The 23,785-nt window shown below is 44.0% G+C and overlaps 1 protein-coding gene across 3 annotated transcripts in view; it reads left to right on the top strand.

Moving 5' to 3' along the window:
* COL4A5 (collagen type IV alpha 5 chain) overlaps positions 1-23,785 on the top strand; it is a 136,170-nt gene that overhangs the window by 51,513 nt on the left and 60,872 nt on the right. For 2 of the 3 annotated variants that reach the window (XM_077922419.1, XM_077922421.1), the window contains exons 3-18: positions 4,096-4,185; positions 6,016-6,060; positions 8,455-8,499; positions 8,620-8,682; positions 10,620-10,673; positions 12,600-12,626; positions 14,824-14,904; positions 17,355-17,417; positions 18,558-18,593; positions 18,701-18,742; positions 18,859-18,951; positions 20,166-20,219; positions 20,319-20,375; positions 22,311-22,355; positions 22,444-22,497; positions 23,548-23,589. In XM_077922419.1, the coding sequence (XP_077778545.1) occupies positions 4,096-4,185; positions 6,016-6,060; positions 8,455-8,499; positions 8,620-8,682; positions 10,620-10,673; positions 12,600-12,626; positions 14,824-14,904; positions 17,355-17,417; positions 18,558-18,593; positions 18,701-18,742; positions 18,859-18,951; positions 20,166-20,219; positions 20,319-20,375; positions 22,311-22,355; positions 22,444-22,497; positions 23,548-23,589 (891 nt within the window). Of the gene's footprint in view, positions 1-4,095; positions 4,186-6,015; positions 6,061-7,885; positions 8,193-8,454; positions 8,500-8,619; positions 8,683-10,619; positions 10,674-12,599; positions 12,627-14,823; positions 14,905-17,354; positions 17,418-18,557; positions 18,594-18,700; positions 18,743-18,858; positions 18,952-20,165; positions 20,220-20,318; positions 20,376-22,310; positions 22,356-22,443; positions 22,498-23,547; positions 23,590-23,785 lie in introns of those variants that run through there. The other variant, XM_077922420.1, reaches the window with a different exon arrangement.

The raw sequence follows: 23,785 nt of genomic DNA, 5'->3' as shown, positions 1-23,785 counted from the left end.
CTTGTCCAGCATCCTGTTCTCACAGTGTCCAGCCAGATGTCCTAATGGGGAGCCTGCAAGCAGGACCTGAGTGCAATAGCAGACCACCACATTTGGGAGTCCCAGCAATTCAGGGGGCTCCCTACCTCTAGCATTCCCAACACAGCTAGTAGGAACAGATAGCCTTATCATACATGAATAGGTCTAGTCTTCCACCTCCCTTTCTTAAGGCCATCCAAGTTGGGTTTTCATCAGGATTCCACATTGTCATGGTTTGATGAAAATTGATAGAACTGTTTATGCGTAAGTTATGGGGAAGCGTTGGACCATCAGATGTTGCTTTGCCATGCTGTCTTGGCTTTCGTTTTTTTTAATACCAACCTTCCTTCCTTCCAGCCAAAATCAACATATCCTTCTGTATAGATAAAAATGAAAATGTAACCAAGCTCTGCAGTTCTCATGGCCATGATAGGCAACCATGCCAACTGCAGCATAAGGAACAGCAGGCCAGCTATTCAACAGAGGGGCAAGAGTTCCCTGGGAAGAGAGATTGATGGTTATACCATTCTGAGAACTGCAGCTCTGTGAGGGAAACAGGGGGTCTCCTAACAACCCTTAGCACTCTTCACAAACTGCAGCTCCCTGAATTCTTTAGGGGGAATTGTGACTGTTCAAAGTGGTATAACAATGCTTTAGATGCATGGTGTGATTGTGGCCTATATCAGTGGGTGACTGCCACAGTGATGCAGGACAAGGTACCTCACTCTGATTGCTTCCATTTGTGCCAATAAGTTTCCTCCTGTAGGACAGGTTCTTGGCGGGTTCTTCTTCGGGGCATGAACTGTCATCCATCTCTCTTGTTCCAGGTGCTTAACGTAGCTAATCCATGAGAACAATTCAGAAGCGCACACTCTTTGTTGAGTATCTAAAACAAATAACGCCACATGTACACCTTTTGCTTCCCTAATCCCTGCGCAAATTGCATGGGCTCCGATGCTGGAAAACATCTGCCTGACAAGAGGCTTGCAGTTCCGTGTTCTGCTGAACAGTCCCACCTGCGCTATGTGAACATTAAAGGTCTTTGCCATGATTCAACCCTTTCCACTGTTTCCCAACATACACATTTCTCAAGGCAGATTCCATGCATATTAGGGCTGATCTGCACTTGCCTTCTACGAGGGAAAATTACACTATATGTTGGTCTCAGAAGGCAGGGTTGCCCTTGCTGCGTCCACCAAAGGGAAACGGGCATTTTAAGAGCGTGAAGTAAGTGGAATTCAGAGGTAGCAATCTCACATTTCGAAATTCTTTCCTCCCACCAGGAAGTTTAAAAAGTGCTTCCACAAAATATTTATTTTCCCGTAGCAGTGTTAGGGAACTATTTCATATTCATCCCCAGCCAGAATAGCCAATAGTCAGGGATGATGGGAGTTGTCACCCAAAAACATCTGAAGGGTCACTGCTTCCTCATCTCCATCCTATAACCAGCCTTAGTTAAAAAACAAACAAACCACAGTACAACCACTGCAGTTAACAACTGAAAGGAATTATGTAACTAGTTCTGTCTCTTAATACTGCAGGGCCTTAGCAGTGTTTGCCCCTGAGCAAGTGCTATTTAGAGATGTACTGCCTCTGGAACTGAGTAAGATGTTATTGTACTGTATGTTCAAGGAAAAGAAGAGAACTACAGTGGTACCTTGCAAGACGGAAAACTCACAAGACGAAAGGGTTTTTTGTTTTTTGAGCTGCTTCGCAAGACAATTTTCCCTATGGGCTTGCTTCGCAAGACGGAAACGTCTTGCAAGTTTGTTTCCTTTTTCTTAACACCATTAATACAGTTGCGACTTGACTTCGAGGAGCAACTCATAGCACGTGGTGTGGTAGCCTTTTTTGAGGTTTTTGAAGACTTTGGTGATTTTTGAAGCTTTTCCAAAACTTTTCCGACACCGTGCTTCGCAAGACGAAAAAAATCGCAAGACGACAAAACTCGCGGAACGAATTAATTTCGTCTTACGAGGCACCACTGTATAGTGCAACCAATTAGGAATCATCTTAATGGTGATCATTTCAAACAGGCTGCATGCTATTTCCTGAGGCTTAGAAAAGCTCCCAAGTCAGGCTGGCTTACTCTCCTGAGCACTTAGGACTTTGCAAACTGTTTCCTAGTGGCTGGGCCTGTCTTTGCCTTTTACCCCCTGTTCACCTTGCCACCACCTCACTACCTGCGTGCCAGGTACAGGGTGTGATAGTAGAATGCATGCCAAAGCTACATATTTAGTGCTTAGGACAAACAAACAATCCATACAAAAGTGAATGGAATGCTTGAGGACTTTCCTGGATTCAAGGTATTTGGGCCATGTTAAGATCAAACCTGGCAATGGATTAAAGCAGAAATAGCAGGGTCACGGAGCTGTGCAAGATAATCCCTTCCAGGTATCACCTATTTCCTGTACTAATTAGCAGCTCACTATAGGGGAAATTCATATATTGGATGCAAGATTTGGTTGACCTTTTGGCCATGATGTAAAGTTAGTTCAAGGCTGACCCAGCTTTCAGAAGTGGATCACTAAGAACAAAAAACATAGAAGATCTTGGAGCACATTCCCCATGTGTCTTCATCAGGCCCTCTAAAGCAGGGATAGTTACTGCAGATAGTTAGTATTTTCCAGGGACAGTCCCAGATTTACAGAAGCCATCCTGGTTTCTGATTTGATCCTGGAATGCCCCACTTTTCCTTAGGACATCCCTATTTTCATTAGAGAAATATTGGAGGATATGGAGTTATCCAACTCCTGAGCTATCTGAAGGCAGTTAACTATAAGGAAGGTTTTTTCATGTTTAATATTTTATTATGTTTTTAATATTTTGGAAGCTGCCTAGAGTGGCTGGGGCAACCCAGTCAGATGGGTGGGGTATAAGTAATAAAAATTAAATAGGACATCCCTATTATTAAATAGGACATCCCTATTTTCATTGGAGAAATGTTGGAGGCTATGTTAATGTGGTGCCCTCCCAGTGTTGTGGACGACAGCTCCCATAACCCATCACCATTGACCTTCCTCGCTGGGTCTGATGAGAGTTAAAGTCCCTGATCTCTGGAGGGTGTCACGTTGGCAGTCTGTCCTCTAAAAGACTTACATTTGCCCGGAGCTTCCAGCAGGCTTGCTTGAGGGCTTCCCATCATCTTCTGCTGGTTGACACAACCTTAACACATGCTGAAGGCTGTCTGAGGAGACTGGGATGGGGCAGAAGGACCGTTCCACTGGCAGAGAAGAGAGCTGCTGGTGGGGCAACATGTCCACGCTAGAGGCCCACCTGCAAAAGGCTGTACTGCTGTTAGGGGCTGAAGCAGGACATTCCTGTTGGTGGTGGTCTTTGAATATACGAGATCCATAGTTCCCTCATTCACCTAACACACACACATGGGTTGGGCCTCAACCTAAGCCAACATGGCATCAGTGGAAGGGAAACTGTTTTTTTTAAAACAAAAAACAAGAACAACTTGGGGAAGAAAAAGTTGTAGCCATTGGTAGTCTTACACTCGGTGAGTTTGTATAATTCTTTTTAAAAGCCATTCAAGTTGGTAGTCATCACTACATCTGTCTGTCCTGAATCTTCCAATATTCAGCATCATTGGATGCCCATGAATTCTAGTGTTATGAAAAAAGGAGAAAAACCTTTCTCTCTTAGCTTTCTCCACACTGTGTTTAAATTTTGTATACATTGATCATGTCCCCCATTAGTCACCTTTTTTTTTTGTAAACTGAAAAGCCACAAATACTGTAACCTTTGCTGATTGGGCAGTTGCTCTATCATCTTGATTTCCTTTTTCTGAGCCTTTTCCTATAATACTTTTTTTTTGGGGGGGGGCAACTAAAACTGAGCCAAATGAACCAAATGGATCCCATTTTGATGTTTGCTGGAATTCCTGATGCAGATTCATCACACAGGAATTCAGCATGGTTAAACAAATGGCATTTCTTATAGCAAATGGGAAGAGTTTTTTGACGGAAAATACCAAGAGAAAACAATGATTCTCCATACTATATAGTGAGAATTCTTAATTCTGTTCATTTATTATTATTATTATTATTATTATTATTATTTATTTTGCAGGGTGAGAGAGGCTTCCCAGGTTTAGAAGGACAACCAGGCTTACCTGGATTTCCTGGACCAGAAGGACCAGCTGGGTCACGAGGCGAAAAAGTGAGTAGCTCAACAGAATGATGATGAATGCCTCATGTTGCCATGATCTATAAAATATCTAATATGGCTTCAGTTGTCCAGACATTTAGATAGTGTTCACTGCATCAGAGCAGGTGTTCCTTTTAACATCTCTCGTACACGTGGAACTGTATCTGTGTTGGCCAAGAAACACAAAGGTAAGGTAAGAAGAAGTTGTTATTGGACCAGCCAGCTGGTCTAGTTTTAGACTCTGAAATTAATCGTCTCACGGGGGATCTATTTAGATGGCAACATGTGGCACTTTTATATATGTGTGTGTGTGTGTGTGTGTGCACGTGTGTGTGTGTGTGTGTGCGTGCGTGTATTTATTTATTGTCACCTATCCTAATTCAAGGAAGATTGAATTAATAAGGGGCATGATAGTGGAAGAAAGCTGTCTACCTGCCCCTTGTCTACAGTAAATTCAGGAGTATTCTGTAGTAGAGGCAGAACAAGCAAGCTGTCTCATCACTGGCCTGGAGCAACTGCTGCAGCTCAATGATCTGGGACAGGCAGTCAAGATAAAAGTCCCCATCCCACGCCCAAGTGCATCATCTAAAGCTGCAAGGACTTTCTTCTAGGGTTTCAAGCAGTGGGCACTTAGTTGGGGAAAACACAAATATGTTTCCTGAATTATCTGAAGAACTGTTCACTTAGTTGTGAGAGTCTAGTGGTGGAAGTGCCTCCTTGGGGTTCAGTGGATGAGATGCAGGCTCCAGTGTCAAGAGATCCACATATAAAGCACTGGGGCATGGAGCTATCTCCTTCTTGGGGGATACTGCTGCATAAGGACACTGTATCCCAGGATTTCAGAGCCATGACGAGTCTGATTTGATCACATAAAATAAAAATGTCCACATCACATCACTGGTGCCTAAGAAGCCTCATCCTAAATTTACTTGAGAGATCACCTTATCCCTCATATACCCAGTAGATCATTGGTTTCTGCAGGACAGCTTTTCTTCCACATCTCAAAAATGTCAGATGCTTGTGCTGCAGTAACTCGGAGCAGAGCTTTCTGTTTTGCTGCTCCTGTTCTGTGGAACAGCTTCTGCCTGAGATACTATAGGCCCCTACTATCTGCACTTTTTGTGGATAATTGAAGGCATTTTTGTTTTGAGAAGGTTTTCCAGCTGGGTGAAAAGATCTCCCTTTTTTTGTAAACCTGACTTTTTCTCCTCCCTTAAAAAGAGGAAGCTGTTGTTTTTATGATACGCCTTGATTGAACCTTGTATGTAAAAGGCAATTCAGGAATTGCCTTTTACATTAAGCATAAATCCATTTGCTTGTATGTAAAGGGAACTTGCTTTACATGTGTACATGCTTTTATTGTATTGGAAGTTGATTCTGACCATTTACATGGGAGTAAGTTCCTTTGGTTTCAGTAGGATTTTCTTGCAAGTAAGTATGCTGACCTGAGACTTAAGAGCACCTTTGTTTCTCTGGAATGGGGTGAGGAACTTTTGGCTCTCCACATGTTGCTGAAGTACAAGCAAGCATGGCCAATGGCCAGGAATGAGGGGAGCTGTTGTTCAGCAACATCTGGAGGGCCAAAGGTTCCCCACGCCTGCTCTAGGATTTTCATAATGAACCTAGAAAAACTTCTGTGTGATTTGGGGGTGGGGCATGGAATTGAAATTTCCTGTTATGCAGCCAAGCTGTCTGAAATAATGCAAAAAGCAAGAGGGTTGTCTTTGTAATTAAGGCTAAATGGAAAAGTGGATTTCAATGTCTGTCTTTGAATTCATGTTAACTCATTGCTCACTTTTCTCCTCCTCTTCTTTTCCCTGCCACATGTTTTTCTTTTTCCAGGGCGATGATGGATTCCCAGGGCCACCTGGACCCAAAGGAATTAGAGTAAGTGATGTTTTCATTTTCTGAAATGCAGTTACTGTGGGGTGGAGAGCAGCAACAGGACAAGAGCAAAATAAGCAGTGGAGGCAAATGGGGTGCTGCCCCACTCACCACAGTCCACCCTAAGTGAACCCTCACCTAAGAGCCTTCTTACTGCCTGACAGTGCAAGTAGCTGTCAGCTTCCTCCTCCTTAGTGTTGACCCTTTTAGAACTCAGCAGGATGGGAGAAGGATGGGAACAAAACAGAAATTAGTTTGCTTTGTCTGTCATTGGCTGCTTTGCCTGTCATTGGCTTGGGCTCCACCCACCGTTGGTCTCCCTGCCTTCTGCCCCACCAACCCCAGTGGGTACCAAACACCACTGAAAGCAAGTGGTGTATTTTTGAGGCAATATGTGCCACGCTTTAAACAAAACACAACAGCCAAAGCAATAATGTAGAGATGAGGAACCTTTGGCACTCTAGATGTTGCTGGACTACACTCTCCCCCCCCCCAAAGAAAATCCCTGTTCATTGGCTGTGCTGACTGTGGCTCATGGGACTTGGAGTCCAGCAACATCTGGAGGGTAAAAGCTTCCCCACACCTACCTGTTGTAATGTGTGTCTCTGAATTTTGCTAAGAGCAGGTGACTGGCAGAGGCTCACCAGTGCCTTGGGGGTTCTTTGCAAACTTTTTATATTACAGGTACATTTCCCTACCCCACCCTGCATTTCCATAAAACACATGTGTGCCCCTGGCATGTTTCTTATGGGTACATGCACCAGGCAGCAAGAATTCTCTTCAACACCATTGATAGCTCCACAAGGGGCCTTGGGCACAATTCATTTAGTGGAGCCACTCCATGAATGGGCCTACATGCTGTCAATGCAATTCATCCCTTTGGAACATAGAATGCTGCCTTATAAAAAGTCAGACCATTGTGTTCAGTTAACTCAGTACAGTGGAACCTCGGGTTACAGATGCTTCAGGTTACATACGCTTCACGTTACATACGCTTCAGGTTACAGACTCCGCTAACCCAGAAATAGTGCTTCAGGTTAAGAACTTTGCTTCAGGATGAGAACAGAAATCGTGCAGCAGCAGCAGCGTGGCGGCAGCAGAGGCCCCATTAGCTAAAGTGGTACCTCTGGTTAAGAATGGTATCAGGTTAACAACGGTCCTCCGGAACGAATTAAGTTCTTAACCTGAGGTACCACTGTATTGTGGAGTATGGTGGTTAATGGGTTAACCTTCTGAGTGTCTTGTACCTGGGAGGGGCTTCTACGGGAAGTAGAAGTCACGTAATTCCTTTGTCTGTGAAGTTAGTTTCACTTCTGCTCCGAGAGCGAGAGAAAGAGCAAGGATGTGTTCCAGCTCTGATGGAGTTATTGCTGTATTTGCTTGTAAATAAACGCTGTTAGATGCGGGTGGCACTGTGGGTTAAAGCCTCAGCGCCTAGGACTTGCCGATCGAAAGGTCGGCGGTTCGAATCCCCGTGGTGGGGTGTGCTCCCGTTGCTCGGTCCCAGCGCCTGCCAACCTAGCAGTTCAAAAGCACCCCCGGGTGCAAGTAGATAAATAGGGACCGCTTACCAGCGGGAAGGTAAACGGCGTTCCGTGTGCTGCGCTGGCTCACCAGATGCAGCTTGTCACGCTGGCCACGTGACCCGGAAGTGTCTGCGGACAGCGCTGGCCCCCGGCCTATAGAGTGAGATGGGTGCACAACCCTAGAGTCTGTCAAGACTGGCCCGTATGGGCAGGGGTACCGTTACCTTTACCTTAAACACTGTTAGATAGAAGCACAGTGTTTGGACCTTTCTTCCTTCTTCTTCTCACACGAAGGCAGTATTGTCTTCTCCAGGGTTCCCACACTTGGGTCCTCAGCTGTTTTTTGATTACAACTCCCATCTTCCCCAGCTAGCAGAACCAGTGGTCAGGGATGATGGAAACTGTAGTCTGAAAGCAGCTGGAGACTCAAGTTTGAGAAACCCTGGTCAACACTGATTGGCAGTGGCTCTCCAGGGTTTCAGGCAGGGAGTCTTCCCCAGCCCTACCTGGAGATGCCAGGGATAACTGTGGACCTTTTGTATGCAAAGTAGATGCTCTGCCACTCCGCTGCAGCCCTTCCCCAGCCCATGAAGCTACCCAGAGCACCAGGTAAGTAGAGGGTGCTCCTTGTTCCCTGTTGAAGAGGCTCTAGAGGTGGGGAACCTGGTGCTCTCTGGATGTTGCCGGACTACAATTCCCATCATCACACACCATGGGCCAGACTGTTGGGAGTGGCTCCCCACCTCGACACACCAAACTAGCAATGCTTGTGCCTTGCACACTTCCAGTTGTGGCTGATAATTCTTTTTGAGAATAACAATTCCTTCATCCCTTTTATCTAAACATGAGTGTGGTTGCTTCTCATCTTCAGGGTCCTCCAGGTCTACCAGGCTTTCCGGGAACACCAGGACTTCCTGTAAGTAAGCTTTGCCTACAGCAAGACTGAAATAACAATGGCAGAATTCATGTTTTGTTCTGGAGCATACACACAGTGTTGCCTTAATGTGATTGTGCTTCTTTTCCTTCCACCTTGCAGGGGCTACCAGGTCAGGATGGGGCTCCAGGACCTCCAGGTATCCCAGGATGCAATGGAACAAAGGTGGGACTGGTTATGATGAAAATGCATAGCTCTGCTGCACTCCCATCATCCCTGAACATTGGCCATGCTGGCTGGGGCTGATGGGAGTTGGAGTCTAATAACATCTGAAGAACATCATGTTAGCTACCCCTGAGCTATATGTTTTCCATTCAGATATCTTATTTTTATTTATTTATAGCATTTGTGTCTGCTGCTTTCCAGCCAAATAGGTTCCTTGAATGGCTTACAAGCAGTCAGTTTAAACAAGGCAGTTTCTGCCCCCAGGCTTACATTCTAAAACAAAAACACGACACACACAGGGGCAGGGAGGGAAAAGGTAAAAATCAGACGCTGGCACCAGTTCTTAAAAAGTTTTTATAATGACCAGGTGGTACTGTCTAGGGGTAGTAGGTGCCTGAAGGAACTGGGCTTTCCTGTGAAGATTGAAGGCTACAATACTGAGCAGTAGGCATTAGGAGAGCACACTTATTTTCTGTGCCTTTGTCAGCATTGCAGATACAACTGCAAAATTAAAATAATTTGTGTGTGTTTGTGAGACAGAGGATATTTTGGGCTGGGTGTTCACCCGTACTGTATGTGGATGACACCCAGCTCTACCTCTCCTTCAAATCAGAACCGGTGAAGGTCCTGTGTGAGTGTCCGGAGGTGTTTGGAGGATGGATGATGGCCAACAGATTGAGGTTGAATCCTGACAAGACAGAAGTACTGGTTTTGGGGAAGAGGGAGTGGGTGGGTTTGGGGGACTCCCTGGTCTTGAACAGGGTAACTGTCCCTGAAGGACCAGGTGCGCAACCTGGGAGTCATTTTGGACTCAAAGCAGTCCTTGGAGGCGCAGGTCAATTCTGCATCCAGGGCAGCTGTCTACCAGCTCCATCTGGTACACAGGCTGAGACCTACCTACGCACTGTCTTGCCAGAGTGGTACATGCTCTGTTATCTCCTCCTTGAATTACTGCAGTTTGCTCTACATGGGGCTACCTTTGAAGGTGACTTGGAAACTACAACTAATCCAGTGTGCGGTAGCTAGACTGGTGACTGGGAGTGGCTGCCAAGACCATATAACAATGGTCCTAAAGGATGTTCATTGGCTCCCAGTGCTGGTGCTGGTGCTGACCTTTAAAGCTCTAAACCGCCTCGGCCCAGTATACCTGTAGGAGCGTCTCCACCCCCATCATTCAGCCCAGACACTGAGGTCCTCCTCCAAGGGTCTTCTGCTAGTTCCTTCACTAAGAGAAATGAGGTTAAAGGGAAGCAGGCAGAGGGCCTTTTCGGTAGTGGTGCCTGCCCTGTGGAACGCCCTCCCATCAGATGTCAAGGAAATAAACAACTATCTGACTTTTAGACGACATCTGAAGGCAGCCCTGTTTAGGGAAGTTTTTAGTGTTTGATGTTTTATCGTGTTTTTACTATTCTGCTGGGAGCAACCCACAGTGGCTGGGGAAACCCAGCCATATGGGTGGAATATAAATAAAATGTTGTTGTTTTTAATTTTGTGGGCCCTTGCATAAAATAAATCCCTCCAAGACTGCAAAGCTGCTTTTCCAGGCTGGATAGATGCCCTGAACAGGAAAATCCCAGTGGAAATATACTACAAAATTTTGTCGTAGGGCCCACACATGTCTGTGTGTCCACATCAGTATTGGTGTCCCAGCTGCATGGAAAGTGCATCAGTCTATCATGGTCTTAGGCAGTTTTCCTCCTTCCTTGGAGCTTCTGTCTTTTTCAAATATATAAAATAAAAGTGATGCAAGAAGAGAATATTGAGTATATTGGGGGGGGGGGGTCCTTCCTCGTGTTTAAAAAGATCTGCAATAACCCCTGTTATAGCAGGGGTTGCAACACACCTGCCTCCTTTGCTCTTTCGTTTTATAGCAGCATGCATTTGGGCTTCCTGCTGTCTTTGGTGATGCATTCAAGTCTTTGTTCTGTCCTCTACAGGGAGAACGTGGCTACCCTGGCAGTCCAGGTTTCCCAGGTTTACAAGGCCCCCCTGTAAGTACAAGAAACTTCCTCCTGTAATTGCTATATGTGGTTGATTTTCAGCTGCTGTTTGAGGCTTTGAGGGGACTGTTTGACTGAGCTGGTTTGGACATAACACTAAGCCAAACTATGACTTTCCAAATATGCAGGCTCCTGGAGAGGAGAGCGTGGCCAGTTTGCTGCTCCCGCAATCCTGCTTTTCCTGCACAGCTGTGCGCTAAGCCATGATTTGGCTTAGAGTGTTGTCTGAACCAGGACACGTGGCTTGTCTTATAGAATGAACTCATAAATAAGATTTGTTGTTGGGTTTATAGCTCATTATTTGTCTGGAGGAGACAAACCATGAACCTGGATTAGGATGACACACTAAGGCAAACCATAGCTCTCAGCGGCACAGCAGCAGAAGGATGAGAGGAGGGGTGCACCAACTGTAATCTACCTTTCCACAAACCTTTGTGCACTTAAGTTCACACTAAACCATGGTTTGGCATAGGATGTCACCCAAACTTAGCTCATTGTATTTTGCTTCTGTGCTGTGTTTCTGTGGATATTTTATTGTGAGCCTTAGGCTACAACCCTGTGTCTACTTTCCAGGGAGTAAGCCCCATTGAATTCAGAGGGACTAACTGTGTAACTTAATTTTTTTTATTTTAAGTAAGTCCATCATGTGACATATCATATTAAAGCCCTTGAAGTTCTGAAGAGATTTGTGTTTTTAGTTTTGACATATCTCAATACTGGGCTGAGCTTCAAAGATTTTTGTGTAGTCCGGCAAGGCCAAAATTGTCATTTTATTTTTTGAAATTTCAAACCCTCATAACTCAAAAACAGGATGAGATGAAAAATTAAAATTTCAGATTTAAACTTAGTTTTGATCATTCAACAATTGTGCAAAATATTAAGAAAATTGGATGGCATGAGGTAAAAAAGTTGGATCACTTGATATGGAATGACCCTTAGACCTGTGAAAGACAAACACAATAACTTGAGTCCTTACTCCAGTAGATCTCTTCACAAGTTTCTATGAGTTTGGGGTGGCCTTCTCCATTGATCTTCATGGCACACAAATGAAATAAATCTGTTGGTTAGAGCATGGCGCTGACAAAGCCAAGGCTGCAGGTTCAATCCTTGTATGGGACAGCTGCATATTCCTGCATTGTAGGGGGTTGGACTAGATGATGCTCAATATCCCTTCCAACTCTACCATTCTATGATAAAAAATTGAAGGGTTTGCTTAATCTCTGGCTGCTTTTGCTTTGCAGGTTAACTTTTCAGCCAGGGCAACAGACCAACCTTGTGCACTGTCCTGTGGTAGTCCTGTAGCAGTGCGCCAATGTTTGGCAGTTTCTGGGCAAGCTGCCACCAAAAGAAACATTAACCGTTTTTATAACATAGTTGTTCATTCGACACATCTATCATTCCTAGCAAGTTGTTCAGTTGTCAATTGTCATATTACAGATTGTTTCTATTTCTTTAAAGACAGCTGTACAAAACTTGTGCACCACGAGTTAGTGTTAACTCTACTTAGTCTGTTTTTATTGGATGATTGCACTGATGGTGGTAGTGTATTGTTTTGTTATGAGACCTCTGAAGTGTTTTATATATTAAAACTTCAGCATCCACCTCAGGGCAGAGAGACCTGTCTTTGAATTGTGCTCTTGTCCCACATAGTTTTGAGCCTTAAGAGTTGATAAAAAGAAGCTCCGTTTAGCTTGTGTAAGTGCTGCAAGTGACTTATTCGAGGCAAACTCTCAAGGCTCCTTGAATCATGGTTTTCTTCTAATCTAAAGAGTATCTTTGGCAATATTCAAGTGTTTGACTCCACCTGCTGTATGTTTGAGTGAACTGCAATTTGAAGCAAGGAAGAAACTGCATTTGCTATCTAATAGAAGATTCATAATTCTTTTTTTCTACTCCCCCCGCCTTTTTTTGCTGCAGGGTCCCCCTGGCCTAATAGGGATGAAGGTAAGTTGCCATTTGAATGCACTGCTGATTCTCAAGCGTTCAACAATAACATTTGGTCTAATTATGCATTTTATTGGCAGCTAGCAACTTTGAGAACTCATTCTTGTGGTTGAAAATGGGGGATAAAAATGGGGCAAGGGAGACTGGCATGTCAGCATTGGGGGAAGTTCTTTCATTTACAGTGAGTGCCACCAGTAGATATGTCTCAGACTGAATCACACCAGAAGATTTAAGATAAGACTACAATTCAGAAGATGCCGCAGCACTCTTTACTGAATTTATGGGGTGACCACAGTTTTGTTCAAAAGAGCTTATAACATGGGTGTTGGGCCACAACGATGATTTCTATAGTGCAAAATTATCACAGAACCTGAACTTAGAAAGGTAAAGGGACCCCTGACCATGAGGTCCAGTCGTGACCGACCTTGGGGTTGCGGCGCTCATCTTGCTTTATTGGCCGAGGGAGCCGGTGTACAGCTTCTGGGTCATGTGGCCAGCATGACTAAGCCGTTTCTGGCGAACCAGAGCAGCACACGGAAACACCGTTTCCACTCCGGAGTGGTACTTATTTATCTACTTGCACTTTGACGTGCTTTCGAACTGCTAGGTTGGCAGGAGCAGGGACCGAGCAACAGGAGCTCACCCCGTCGCGGGGATTCGAACCGCCGACCTTCTGATCGGCAAGGTTTAACCCACAGCACCAACCGCGTCTCATAACCTGAACTTAGCATTGCAGAAAAGAATGTGTAACCAACATGGCCAATGCTCAGTGATGGAGGGAGATGCAGTGCAAAACTCACGGAAGGGACAATATTGGGGAAGGCTGTTTAGTTTGATGAGAATGAGCCACAACAAGCCTTAGCCTCTTGCAAGGAGGATTTGGAAAGCTTTTGCTTCTGGTTGTGATAAACTGCAACTTTACAAAAGCTAAGAAAATGAATTTCAATAGGGACAAATGTAAGGTTCTTCACTTAGGCAGGAAGAACCAGATGCGCAAATATCAGGTGGCGGACACCTGGCTTACTAGCAGTACATGTGAACAGGATCTAGGGGTCTGGTGGACCACAAGTTTAACATGAGTCAACAGTGTGAATCACTGTGTGATGCAGCAGCAAAAAAGCTAACACTATTCTAGGCTGCATCAACAGAATTATAGTGTCAGCTCAAGGGAAGTAATAGTACCATTCTATTCTGCCTTGGTCAGACCACACCTGGAATTCTGTGTCTAGTTCTGAGCATCACAACTTAAGGATGTTGACAAGCTGGAACATGTGCAAAGAAGGGCAACCAAGATGATCAAGAGCCTAGAAAGCAAGCTTTATGAGGAGCAGTTGAAGGAGCTGGGAGTGTTTAGCCTGGAAAAGAGGAGAATGAGAGCAGATATCATAGCCAAATTCAAATATCTCAAGGGCTGTCACATGGAAGAGGGAACAAACATGGGTTTTTCCCTTCTCTGGAGGGTAGGACTCGAACTAATAGCTCAAGTTACAAGAAAGGAGATTCTGACTAGGAGGTCAGGAAGAGCTTTTGGACAGTGGAACAATCTCCCTCAGGAGGTTGTGGACTCTCCTTAAGCAGAGGTTGGATGGCCATCTGTCATTCTTTAGCTGACATTTCTGCATCACAGGGGGTTGGACTAGGTGACCCTTGGAGTCCCTTCCAACTCTACAACTCTATGATTCTATATCATCTGAATTGGACAAATTGTGGTTGATCTTAATTATGATTTGTTTGAAACAAGCCAACTTCAATCTATGATTTTTGATGGTGGCTTGTTTCAGCAAACCATAGTTACGACTGACCACAATTTGGGATTCAAATGTACCGGTAACTAAACCGTCTCTTCCATGTGACAGCAGCAGAGTAGGAGATGTGAGGGAAGAGGGTTTAAGCCTGAAGCTTGCTTCAGCTTGTTTTTGTCCTACTGAACTATATTTTAGCCACAACTTTTGAACACAACCACTGTATACTTCAAATCATTGGTCAGAAAAATATTATGAATGAGTTCCCACAGGGAAATTTCTAAGTAAAAAAAATAAATGGTTGAATGGTTGGAAGCTTTCTTTTGCACAGTTAAGCTCCTATAAGAAAGACATTGCCACTTTGAGACATAAATGTTTCTGATCTAGCTCTCTTATAATATGTTTGAGTATTCCTTTCTTACTCCAAATTTCTTTCTTTTTTTTTTTCCTTTTAGGGGGAGCCAGGTGAGATACTGACATCTTTGCAGCCAGGACAAAAGGGTGATCAAGGATTTCCAGGACTACCAGGACTACCAGTAAGTTGATGAAGATGTCACTTTATGATGTCTTGCCTGTGTAAAAAAAAAAAAAAGTAAGCTCCACAGCATTAATTGCATTTATGACAGTGTTAGTAATAAGTGCTGAATATTCAGAGCAATAAATACAGGTGTAGGTTTTATGTGTACTTTTGTGTGAACTTTTTGGGTACACATAATAAACAAACTGAAATAATAACAGGCTTCAAACTACCATTAAACTCATCATTATTATTTTTTAAATATATTTTTATTAAGTACAAATTACAAAACATACATATTTACAACAAAAGAAAATACAAAAGAAAAAGAAAATACATAAACTCATTAATTGAATTGTTTGGTTATTTTTTATCTAATGATAACAAAATGATAGTACATCTTTTAACTTCTGCACAGATGACTGATGGTTGTGGGAGAATCTCTGCAATTGCAGATAGGCTTGTAAGAGTTGGGAGTTGGGACATAGTTTACATGGTTAAATTAACTAACATGGCAATGATCAGAAAGGGTAGAAAACTGAGCAATGTCTTTATAGCAAAATACAGTATGCTATGTAGTGGACTAACAAAGTTCTAGAAAAACGTACTGTACTAGTTGTACATTATTCATTTATTGCAATTTATACTGTTCCATTTTACTTTGTAATATGTTTATGGTGTGTTAAAATTAACTGGGGACTGTTTTGAATGTAAAACCAAACTTTATGGGTCCCCAGATTTACATTTTTCTATTACGTACTGTTTTGGAATCTGCTTTCAAGCTGCAGTTGTGTGAAGGAGCCACCAGGTGGCAGCTGGGAGCTACAGAAAGTTACCCATAGGGCTGTTTAACCAGAAAATCAGGCTCTTATTTAGATCAAAGTGTGTGTTGTAAGTGTGTTTATTGCCAAACTGAGCTTCTGGGGCTGTGCTGCAAACACTGTTGAGTTCATGGGCAGAAGAGAGTGCATGTTCAGAAATGGAGTTCACAGGTTTCTGTTCGGAAACTATGAGATCCAGGGAAGTTGGTTCCAAAAGAAAAAAACAGCTTTGTTTGCAGTTTGTCCTAACAATTGCCTTACTGTTTCGTCCTGCTATCTGATTCTCTCACAGTTCCACAGTTTTGTGCCCAGCATCAGTACAAGCACATCAGGAAGCTCTGTTTGTCTCCCAGATCGGCGGCTTATTTTTAGTGGGTCTGTTCTTTGAATTGAGCAGGGGTCAAAACACCAGTGCAATTCGTTCGTTCCATTGATTTGTTTCTGTGTGAGCTGAAGAAGTCAAAGCCTTTCTAAACCTCTCCTCTCCAGTGTGAACAGCAATGTGGTGCAGTGATTAGAGTGTTGGGCTTTGACACTGGGAGGCCAGGATTCAAATCCACACTCATCCATGAAGTTCACTGGGTGACGTTGAGCCATTCATTATCCCTCAGCCTAACCTACCTTACAAGGTTGTGTTGAGGATAAACTTGGGAGGGGAAGAACTGCTTACACCACCCAAAACTCCTTGGAGAGCGAGAGAGAAAAAAAGGGGGGGGGGGATATAAGGCAGTAAAATATGTAACAGGACTGGGCGATACTTTGTCCACAACCAGTTTGAAGTCCATATCATGATATTGGGTTTCATAATTTTTGACCCCACAATATATTTTGAATCATGATGTGTGTTCTATGCAAAAATCATGATGCAGGAAAAACTGTGGAGCCAGCCAACGCTTCTACATACCTCCATCCTTATTTCAGACATCGCAATATATCAATATATTTGCGACATTTAGCTGGTGAAAACCAGATATCCCCCGGCCCTGATAAATAAACCAGAGGCTCTCCTCCCTGAGGAGTGTGCTCTATGCCACCCCCTCCCTGCTACACAATAGAAACACAGACAAATGAGGAGCAAGCAGCTGAGGTTCCTAAGGGGAGAGCTCTGATGGAGCCATTATCACTGGTCACAATGGAAGGGAGGGAATTGTAAACACTGTTTCCTGAAACGCAAGTGAGAGATAGCTGCAGAAGTACATAGCAAGGGTAGGCAGCCCTGCCCTCCAGAAGTTGATGGGACTTCAACTCCTGACCATTGGCTGTGTTATGTACTGAAGTTCTCACCCTGGGCCAGCAGGGGGATACTGTAGATAGTTCAGGTCCACATATGCAAATAAGGGATCGAAAGTGACGTTCAGTGATTGGATAGTTACAGAAAGTTGTTACAGTTACGTTGTACTGGAGCTCTATATAAGCAGGCTGGCTGAACCCTTCAGTTCAGTTCTGTTCTGGCGTGTGAATAAACAAGAGCTGTTTGAAGAATCGCTGTGTCGTCTGATATGTTCACCCACAACTTAACAGGCTGTGCTTGCTGGGACTGGTGGGAATTGGATTTGGAAGGCAACAAGTCTCTCGCACCTGCTCTGGAGTTTGCTGTGGGTTTCCTCTTGCCCACAGTTTGACTCTTTCTTTTCTTCTCTTGTTCTAGGGCCCCGCAGGTCCCACTGGAACACAGGGCCCTATTGGTCCTCCTGGGCCCCCAGGTTTGCTGGTACGTTTCCTTGATGACCTCCATCTGGCTTGCAGAATGTGTAGATGGTGAAAGAAAAGTGCTTATAGCTGCCCAACTTGCGGTTTCAGAAGTGGTGGGGGCAAACAAGTTGCCCAGGTCTATGGCCCATGCCCCTTTCTCTTGTCCTGGTCATCACGACAGGTCATGTTTGCATCAGGGTGCACTGTAACAATTTCCTGGGGAGCAGGATGTATGGAGTTTTGCATGTGAAAGAACCATACCTTTGACCTGACCCATATGGCTCCCTTATGCACATATCCCTGGAGTTGTCTGGGGATCATATTTGCAGAAAAATAGCTCTCGCACTGTTATGTTATATGAGTATAGTAAATACAGAATTTAGAATCCCACTTGCCTTCTTCCGAAACAGGCTAACCTTTCTCATATGCACATCACTTGCAAAGCATTCTTGTCTAGGGATCAAATATCAGTGGCACAATTCAAACCATGTTCTAAACTATGGTTGAAGGGTTGCTTGAACCAGGCCACTGAGATTTGATCTCTAGACAACTATGTTTCCTTTGCAGTGTATATACGTGATCAGGAGCAAGCTGTGGGCTCATGTCGCTCCCTTTCCATATGTGGCTTGACTTTGAGTTTCTTGTTTAGTGCAAACCACAGTTTACCATGATATATGAATTAGCCAACTATAGTTCATGCTCACTCTCCAGACAGGAATGGGAAATGACACCTAAAAGTAGGTTTCGAATTGAAGTTTGGAAAGCAAGTGCAGTGTGGTGATTTGGATAACTTGCCCCCAATATCTCTTCCTGTTTCCCTTGTGGTGAGGAAAACTGGGGAGGAGAGATAAGTGGGTGAAATAAGTGCACCCCCTTCCCAAATGTTGCCTGTGAGCAGATGCAGCCCTCTCCTGGAGTACCCCTTTCTCTTCCATTACAATTAAGTATATTCCAAGTGATAAACCTGGGGTGGAGTTTTTCTTTTCTCCCCTTCCCCTGATTTATTTATTTGTCACTATAAAAGAAAGGAAAGAAACAATAAATAAATAAATAGCAACAACAGAGCCAATGCTCTGTTTCTCAGAAGGCCAGCATGGATTTATCTTGTGGGGTTACAGAAGTAGTCCTGGAGATTGACTGCCGTGTTTGTCATTTTCAGGGTCCTCCCGGCCCCCCAGGACTACCGGGTCCTAAGGTATAGTATATTTTAACAGTGTTTGTCCTTGTTTGGTTGTTTGCATTCAGTCTCATGTACTTAGGGTTTGTCGTCTTCTTCTTCTTATCATTTCAAATTCCTTTTAGGGCAACATGGGCTTGAACTTCCAAGGGCCAAAAGGAGAAAAGGTAAGTGCGGGGCATGGAAGTGGAGATTGGGCTTTGATTCTGCTCATTCTTGGTACTGCTTCTATGAGAGTAGCCTAATGATGTTAATGTGCCTTGTTGTCTCCTGCGGGAATTAGGGTGAGCAGGGACTCCAAGGACCCCCGGGACCCCCAGGACAGCTTGGCGAACAGAAAAGAACAAATGATGTAGAGTTTCAGAAAGGTGATCAGGTAAGTGAGAGGAAGGTGGTTCCACAGGCATTCTTCCTTCAGCCAACCTTCATGGGTTGCTCTGGTTTGCATCAGTGGGTCACACTGTACCACACTTCCCCGTCCTATCTGGCCCATTGTCTGGAGGAGAGTGTGAATGCCCCTGCCTTTGCTGCCTGCCTATTTGCTTGCACTTCCTCCAGACATACTTTGTGCAGCCCAAAATGCAGGCTTGACCACCTACTAACTCCTGTGATCTCTGCATCTGCAGCAAATCTACATCTCTTGTCTGCAGTACCAGCTACATAGCAGAGGCGGGGCTGCTGCTACAATTGTTTTAACTGTTTTAACTGTTTTTGCTTGCTTTTGTGGGGTTTTTGCTTGTTTTTGTTGTTGGCTTCTGCTGAGTGAGGGGAGAGGTGTATCAGGAAAGAGGGACACAGCCTGCCTCACATAGCAGATGCCTCTAAAGTCTGCTGGAACATAATAAGACAATCAATCTAGCAGGATGCTCATAATTCAGCAGCGCAAATTATAACATGAGATAAAGAGGAGGAGAGAGGAAAATTTAGAACAAGAATACACAGATAGGTTGGGTATAGAGAGGAAACCAGGGACGCGGGTGGCGCTGTGGGTAAAAGCCTCAGTGCCTAGGGCTTGCCGATCGAAAGGTTGGCGGTTCGAATCCCCGCAGCGGGGTTCGCTCCCGTTGCTCGGTCCCAGCACCTGCCAACCTAGCAGTTCAAAAGCACCCCCGGGTGCAAGTAGATAAATAGGGACCGCTTACTGGTGAGAAGGTAAACGGCGTTTCCGTGTGCTGCGCTGGCTCGCCAGATGCAGCTTTGTCACGCTGGCCACGTGACCCAGAAGTGTCTCCGGACAGCGCTGGCCCCCGGCCTCTTGAGTGAGATGGGCGCACAACCCCAGAGTCTGGCAAGACTGGCCCGTACGGGCAGGGGTACCTTTACCTAGAGAGGAAACCAGGGATAGGAGTGGAAGGGAAATATATGAAAATAAGTTTTCTTTCTTTTTTCTTTTCTTATCATTTTTTTAATGCAACAGTTGTTGTACTAATGTTAATATACCAATGAAGAACTGTAATAGAAAAGCAAATGAAAACAAATAAATCCTGCTGGGGCATTGTACCTTAGATGGGAGCGAAATATTAAGTCCACAAGGGCAGTGATTTGTTTTCAACTATATCGTCTTTCTCTCTCTTCCCCCATGCTTGACAGGGCGTTCCAGGTGACCGAGGCCCCACAGGTCCCCCTGGGTTTCCAGGTCCTCCTGTAAGTCAGTTCCTTTCTGAGCCATTTTTGAAATCATAGCAAAGTGCACTAAACATCTTTGTTGTCACGGGTGCTGACGCTGTGCTTCCTTTTTTCCAGGGTCTTCCCGGTGGTGGAAAAGGTGAAAAAGGTGAGCAAGGAGAACCAGGCAAAAGGGTAAGTAACTTCTTTGAACTCAACGTTTATCTTTCCAGACCTTGTATAACTTTGGGGATTCAGGTTTGGTCACCAAATACTGGGTAAGAAATTTTCCTTTCTCCTATGGTCCGCTAAGATAGTGGGTTGGTCAGTGGTTTTCCCTGGACAAGAAGGGCCTCATTGATGGCACACACCAGAATGCGGGTTTTTTATTCTGGGTTTAATTTAATCTGGACTGATTCCTGTTCTATCCTTGGAGTGGACACTGGCAACTATTAACAGAGAAAAACCTGATCACCTGGGCCAGCAGATCGCATTCCTCCAAAGGCTCATTATTTGGGGGGAGAAGGGGGTGTTGATGCATGATTCACTGAGTGGCTGGGTCCTACAGATAAGCCACATCCAGTCATGGCAGACCAGAAGATGTAAATACATTTATTAATTTCATTTCCAAATCTCTCACCATGAAACATCCTCAGGTGATTTAACAATAAAACAGAAACAATAAAAAGTATATAAAAACACAATTTCAAATCCAATAACTACAGAATGGGACAACAATCTCCACATAAAAGGATTGTTGAAGCATTCACAGAACTCACAGGCATTAGACTCTGTCACATGAAGCTTAGATATTTAAATTATAACAAGAAACATTAACAGACTCACAAAACTGTCTCCCAAAGAGCTGAAATAGTAAGAAGTGGCTGCAAAGCCCATGTTTACAAAGCATTAACTTTACAAAACATGGAATCCACACTGTGAGCACTGGCTTTGCAACCACTCCTTAGAGTGTGATTTCCATATGTTGTAAAGTTATTCCAAGGAATCTTTCATTTTTTTCTCCTGAAGCGTGTTCATCAGCAATATTTTAATACATATTGACACAACCAGCTTTAGCCACCGTTAATTTATTGTCTTCTCAGACATATGGTAGTAAGAAAATCTTAGAATCCCCCAAAAAACTGCTATCCTTGTGGATTCTGTCAGCCATCAAGAATGAGCTGTAAATTTAGCACATCTTGGGAATGCAAGTGATTTATTGTTCATAATTTCCATCCGAAAACAAACATGACAATCTTAATTCCTTTGTCGTGGAGAAGGTATATGGTAGCGCTGTGGGTGCCTTTTCTACAGCTCAGTGCGCAAGATGCCACTGTTTATATTCAAAACACTTTTTTCTTTTTTTCCCCTTTTTTTGAGAAATTCACTAGGTCCCCTCTTGCCTTTTGTTTTTGTTGTTTTAGAAAGCCAGTCTTTTAATAGTTTCTTTGGCCACACTATGCTTTCTACTTTATCAAAAGGACTTTGAGAATCGCCCCCCCCCCCAATCTTCCTGTAATTTGCAGAAAAGGAATATTGATAAATATTACAGAATCAGCCTGGGAGTATTTCCTTTTCTGAATTTTTAAAATTGAATTTTAATAACAAGCAATCTGCAAAAAGAAGAAGAAATTAAAGAAAACATAGGTTGGTGTTTTTTTTAAAAGGATAAGTTGTCACAATTGTAAAGAAGACGTAATATAGGGTACAGCTCTGTGATTTATGAAGTCAATAATAAGGCATACCAAGAGGAAAAGGAGGTGTAGTCTGAATTAAAACAATTACAAATTTTTATTTCGTAAAAATAAGATTAAAAACCCATTGTACTGTATAAATCCAGACACCCACATAGAGCCTAAGTTTGTTGGTCTGTTACATTGCCCTAAGAATTCATGCCATCATCTGTTTGCTGTGCTTTTTACTCCTGTCATTGTCATCTTTGGTCCTTGTTTTAATTACCCATGCTGACTATGGGGGTTGCCTGCCTGTTGGTATTCTTCCAGAAAGTCGCGCTGGAGAGACATTTTTCATATTATCTTAGCAAGTGGTATGAACAGCACAATGTCAGTAGCATATTTGTGCTTCCTAAACTGCTTGATTGCTTTTTCAATACACATTTGTATTTTGAAGGGGAAACCTGGCAAGGACGGAGAATCTGGTCAACCTGGCTTGCCTGTGAGTCTGTTACATTTTTCTTCCTTCTATAATGACCTTTCACAGTGTTAAGTTTTTTGAGGATTGATTCCTTCTTTCTCCATCATAGGGTTTGCCTGGAGGTCGTGGTATACCTGGTTTTCCAGGAAGAGATGGAGAGAAAGTGAGTATGTTTTGCAACATGGAAAGCTCATTTTATTTGTTTGTCTGGAGTATTTTCACCCCACTCTGGAGCCAAAAAGAACTCTTCTAGTTGGCTCGCAATCTAAAATAGGCTCCCAAGGTGTGGTCCGGGGATCAGCAGTGGTTTGAAAGTTTTGTTCAGGTAGCTTGCGAAAGCGTCTCTCCAGAGTGGCTTCAGTGGCTAGCTCATCATTCCCAGGTCCTTGTGGTCTGTGTGGAAGGTTTGTGGGATGGACCAGAAATGACAGAGGGAGGCTCTGCTTTCCTCGGAGGAATAAAGCCATAGCTCGCAGAAAGTCAGGGGAAGGTCTCTAGGCTAAGTGGTCTGCCAAGAAGATCCTTGACTATTTTTGAATGGTCTGCAGAGGGCGGAAAGTTTGAGAACCTGTGATATAAAGGGCATGATACAAAATGAAAATTAGTTGATGGGGGGGGGGAAATGAATCCATTTCTTCGATGCAAAGTTCTTAAAATGGCAAGAAAATGGAAGCAGTTCAAAGAGAAGAGGAGGTAAAAGTTACAGTGGTACCTCGGGTTACAGGCGCTTCAGGTTACAGATGCTTCAGGTTACAGACTCCACTAACCCAGAAATAGTACCTCGGGTTAAGAACTTTGCTTCAAGATGAGAACAGAAATCGTGCTCTGGCGGCGCAGGAGGCCCCATTAGCTAAAGTGGTCTTCAGGTTAAGAACGGACCTCCGGAACGAATTACGTTCTTAACCCGAGATACCACTGTACTGTGTTCTTAGCAAGCCAATGGAATGGCCCTACCTCCTTTGGCTCTCTCTGTTTTAGCTTGATGGAATAGCGTCAGCTTAAGGATACATGCCTTGGTAGCTCAGTCGGTGTTGTGGGTTCAAGCCCCATGTTGGGCAAAAGATTCCTGTATTGCAGGGGGTTGGACTAGGTGACCCTTGTGGTCCCTTCCATCTCTATGATTCTGCGGGGGCTTGGTGGAGCTTGTTTCTTAGCATAGTCAAGTGAGTGGCCCTGCTTCCCTATTAAACTTGCTGAATTTTTTTTTGGGCAGGGCAGTAAAGGTGACGCTGGTCCTCCTGGTCCTCCTGGACATGTAAGTTTCTGCCCATTTCTTCTGTTTCCTCCCTCCCTTAAGTTCCTCTGTGGCATGTTGATTATGTTCATTTAATTCACTTGTTTTTAATGTTTTGTGTTGTAATTGTAAAATGTTACAAAGTGGTATTATACAGTGGTACCTTGGGATGCAAACGGGATCTGTTCCACGTCCTGAATGGAACGTTTGCATCCTG

This window comes from Podarcis muralis, chromosome Z (assembly GCF_964188315.1).
Source record: "Podarcis muralis chromosome Z, rPodMur119.hap1.1, whole genome shotgun sequence".
Lineage (NCBI taxonomy): Eukaryota > Metazoa > Chordata > Lepidosauria > Squamata > Lacertidae > Podarcis > Podarcis muralis.
This window is presented reverse-complemented; position numbering and strand designations above follow the sequence as displayed.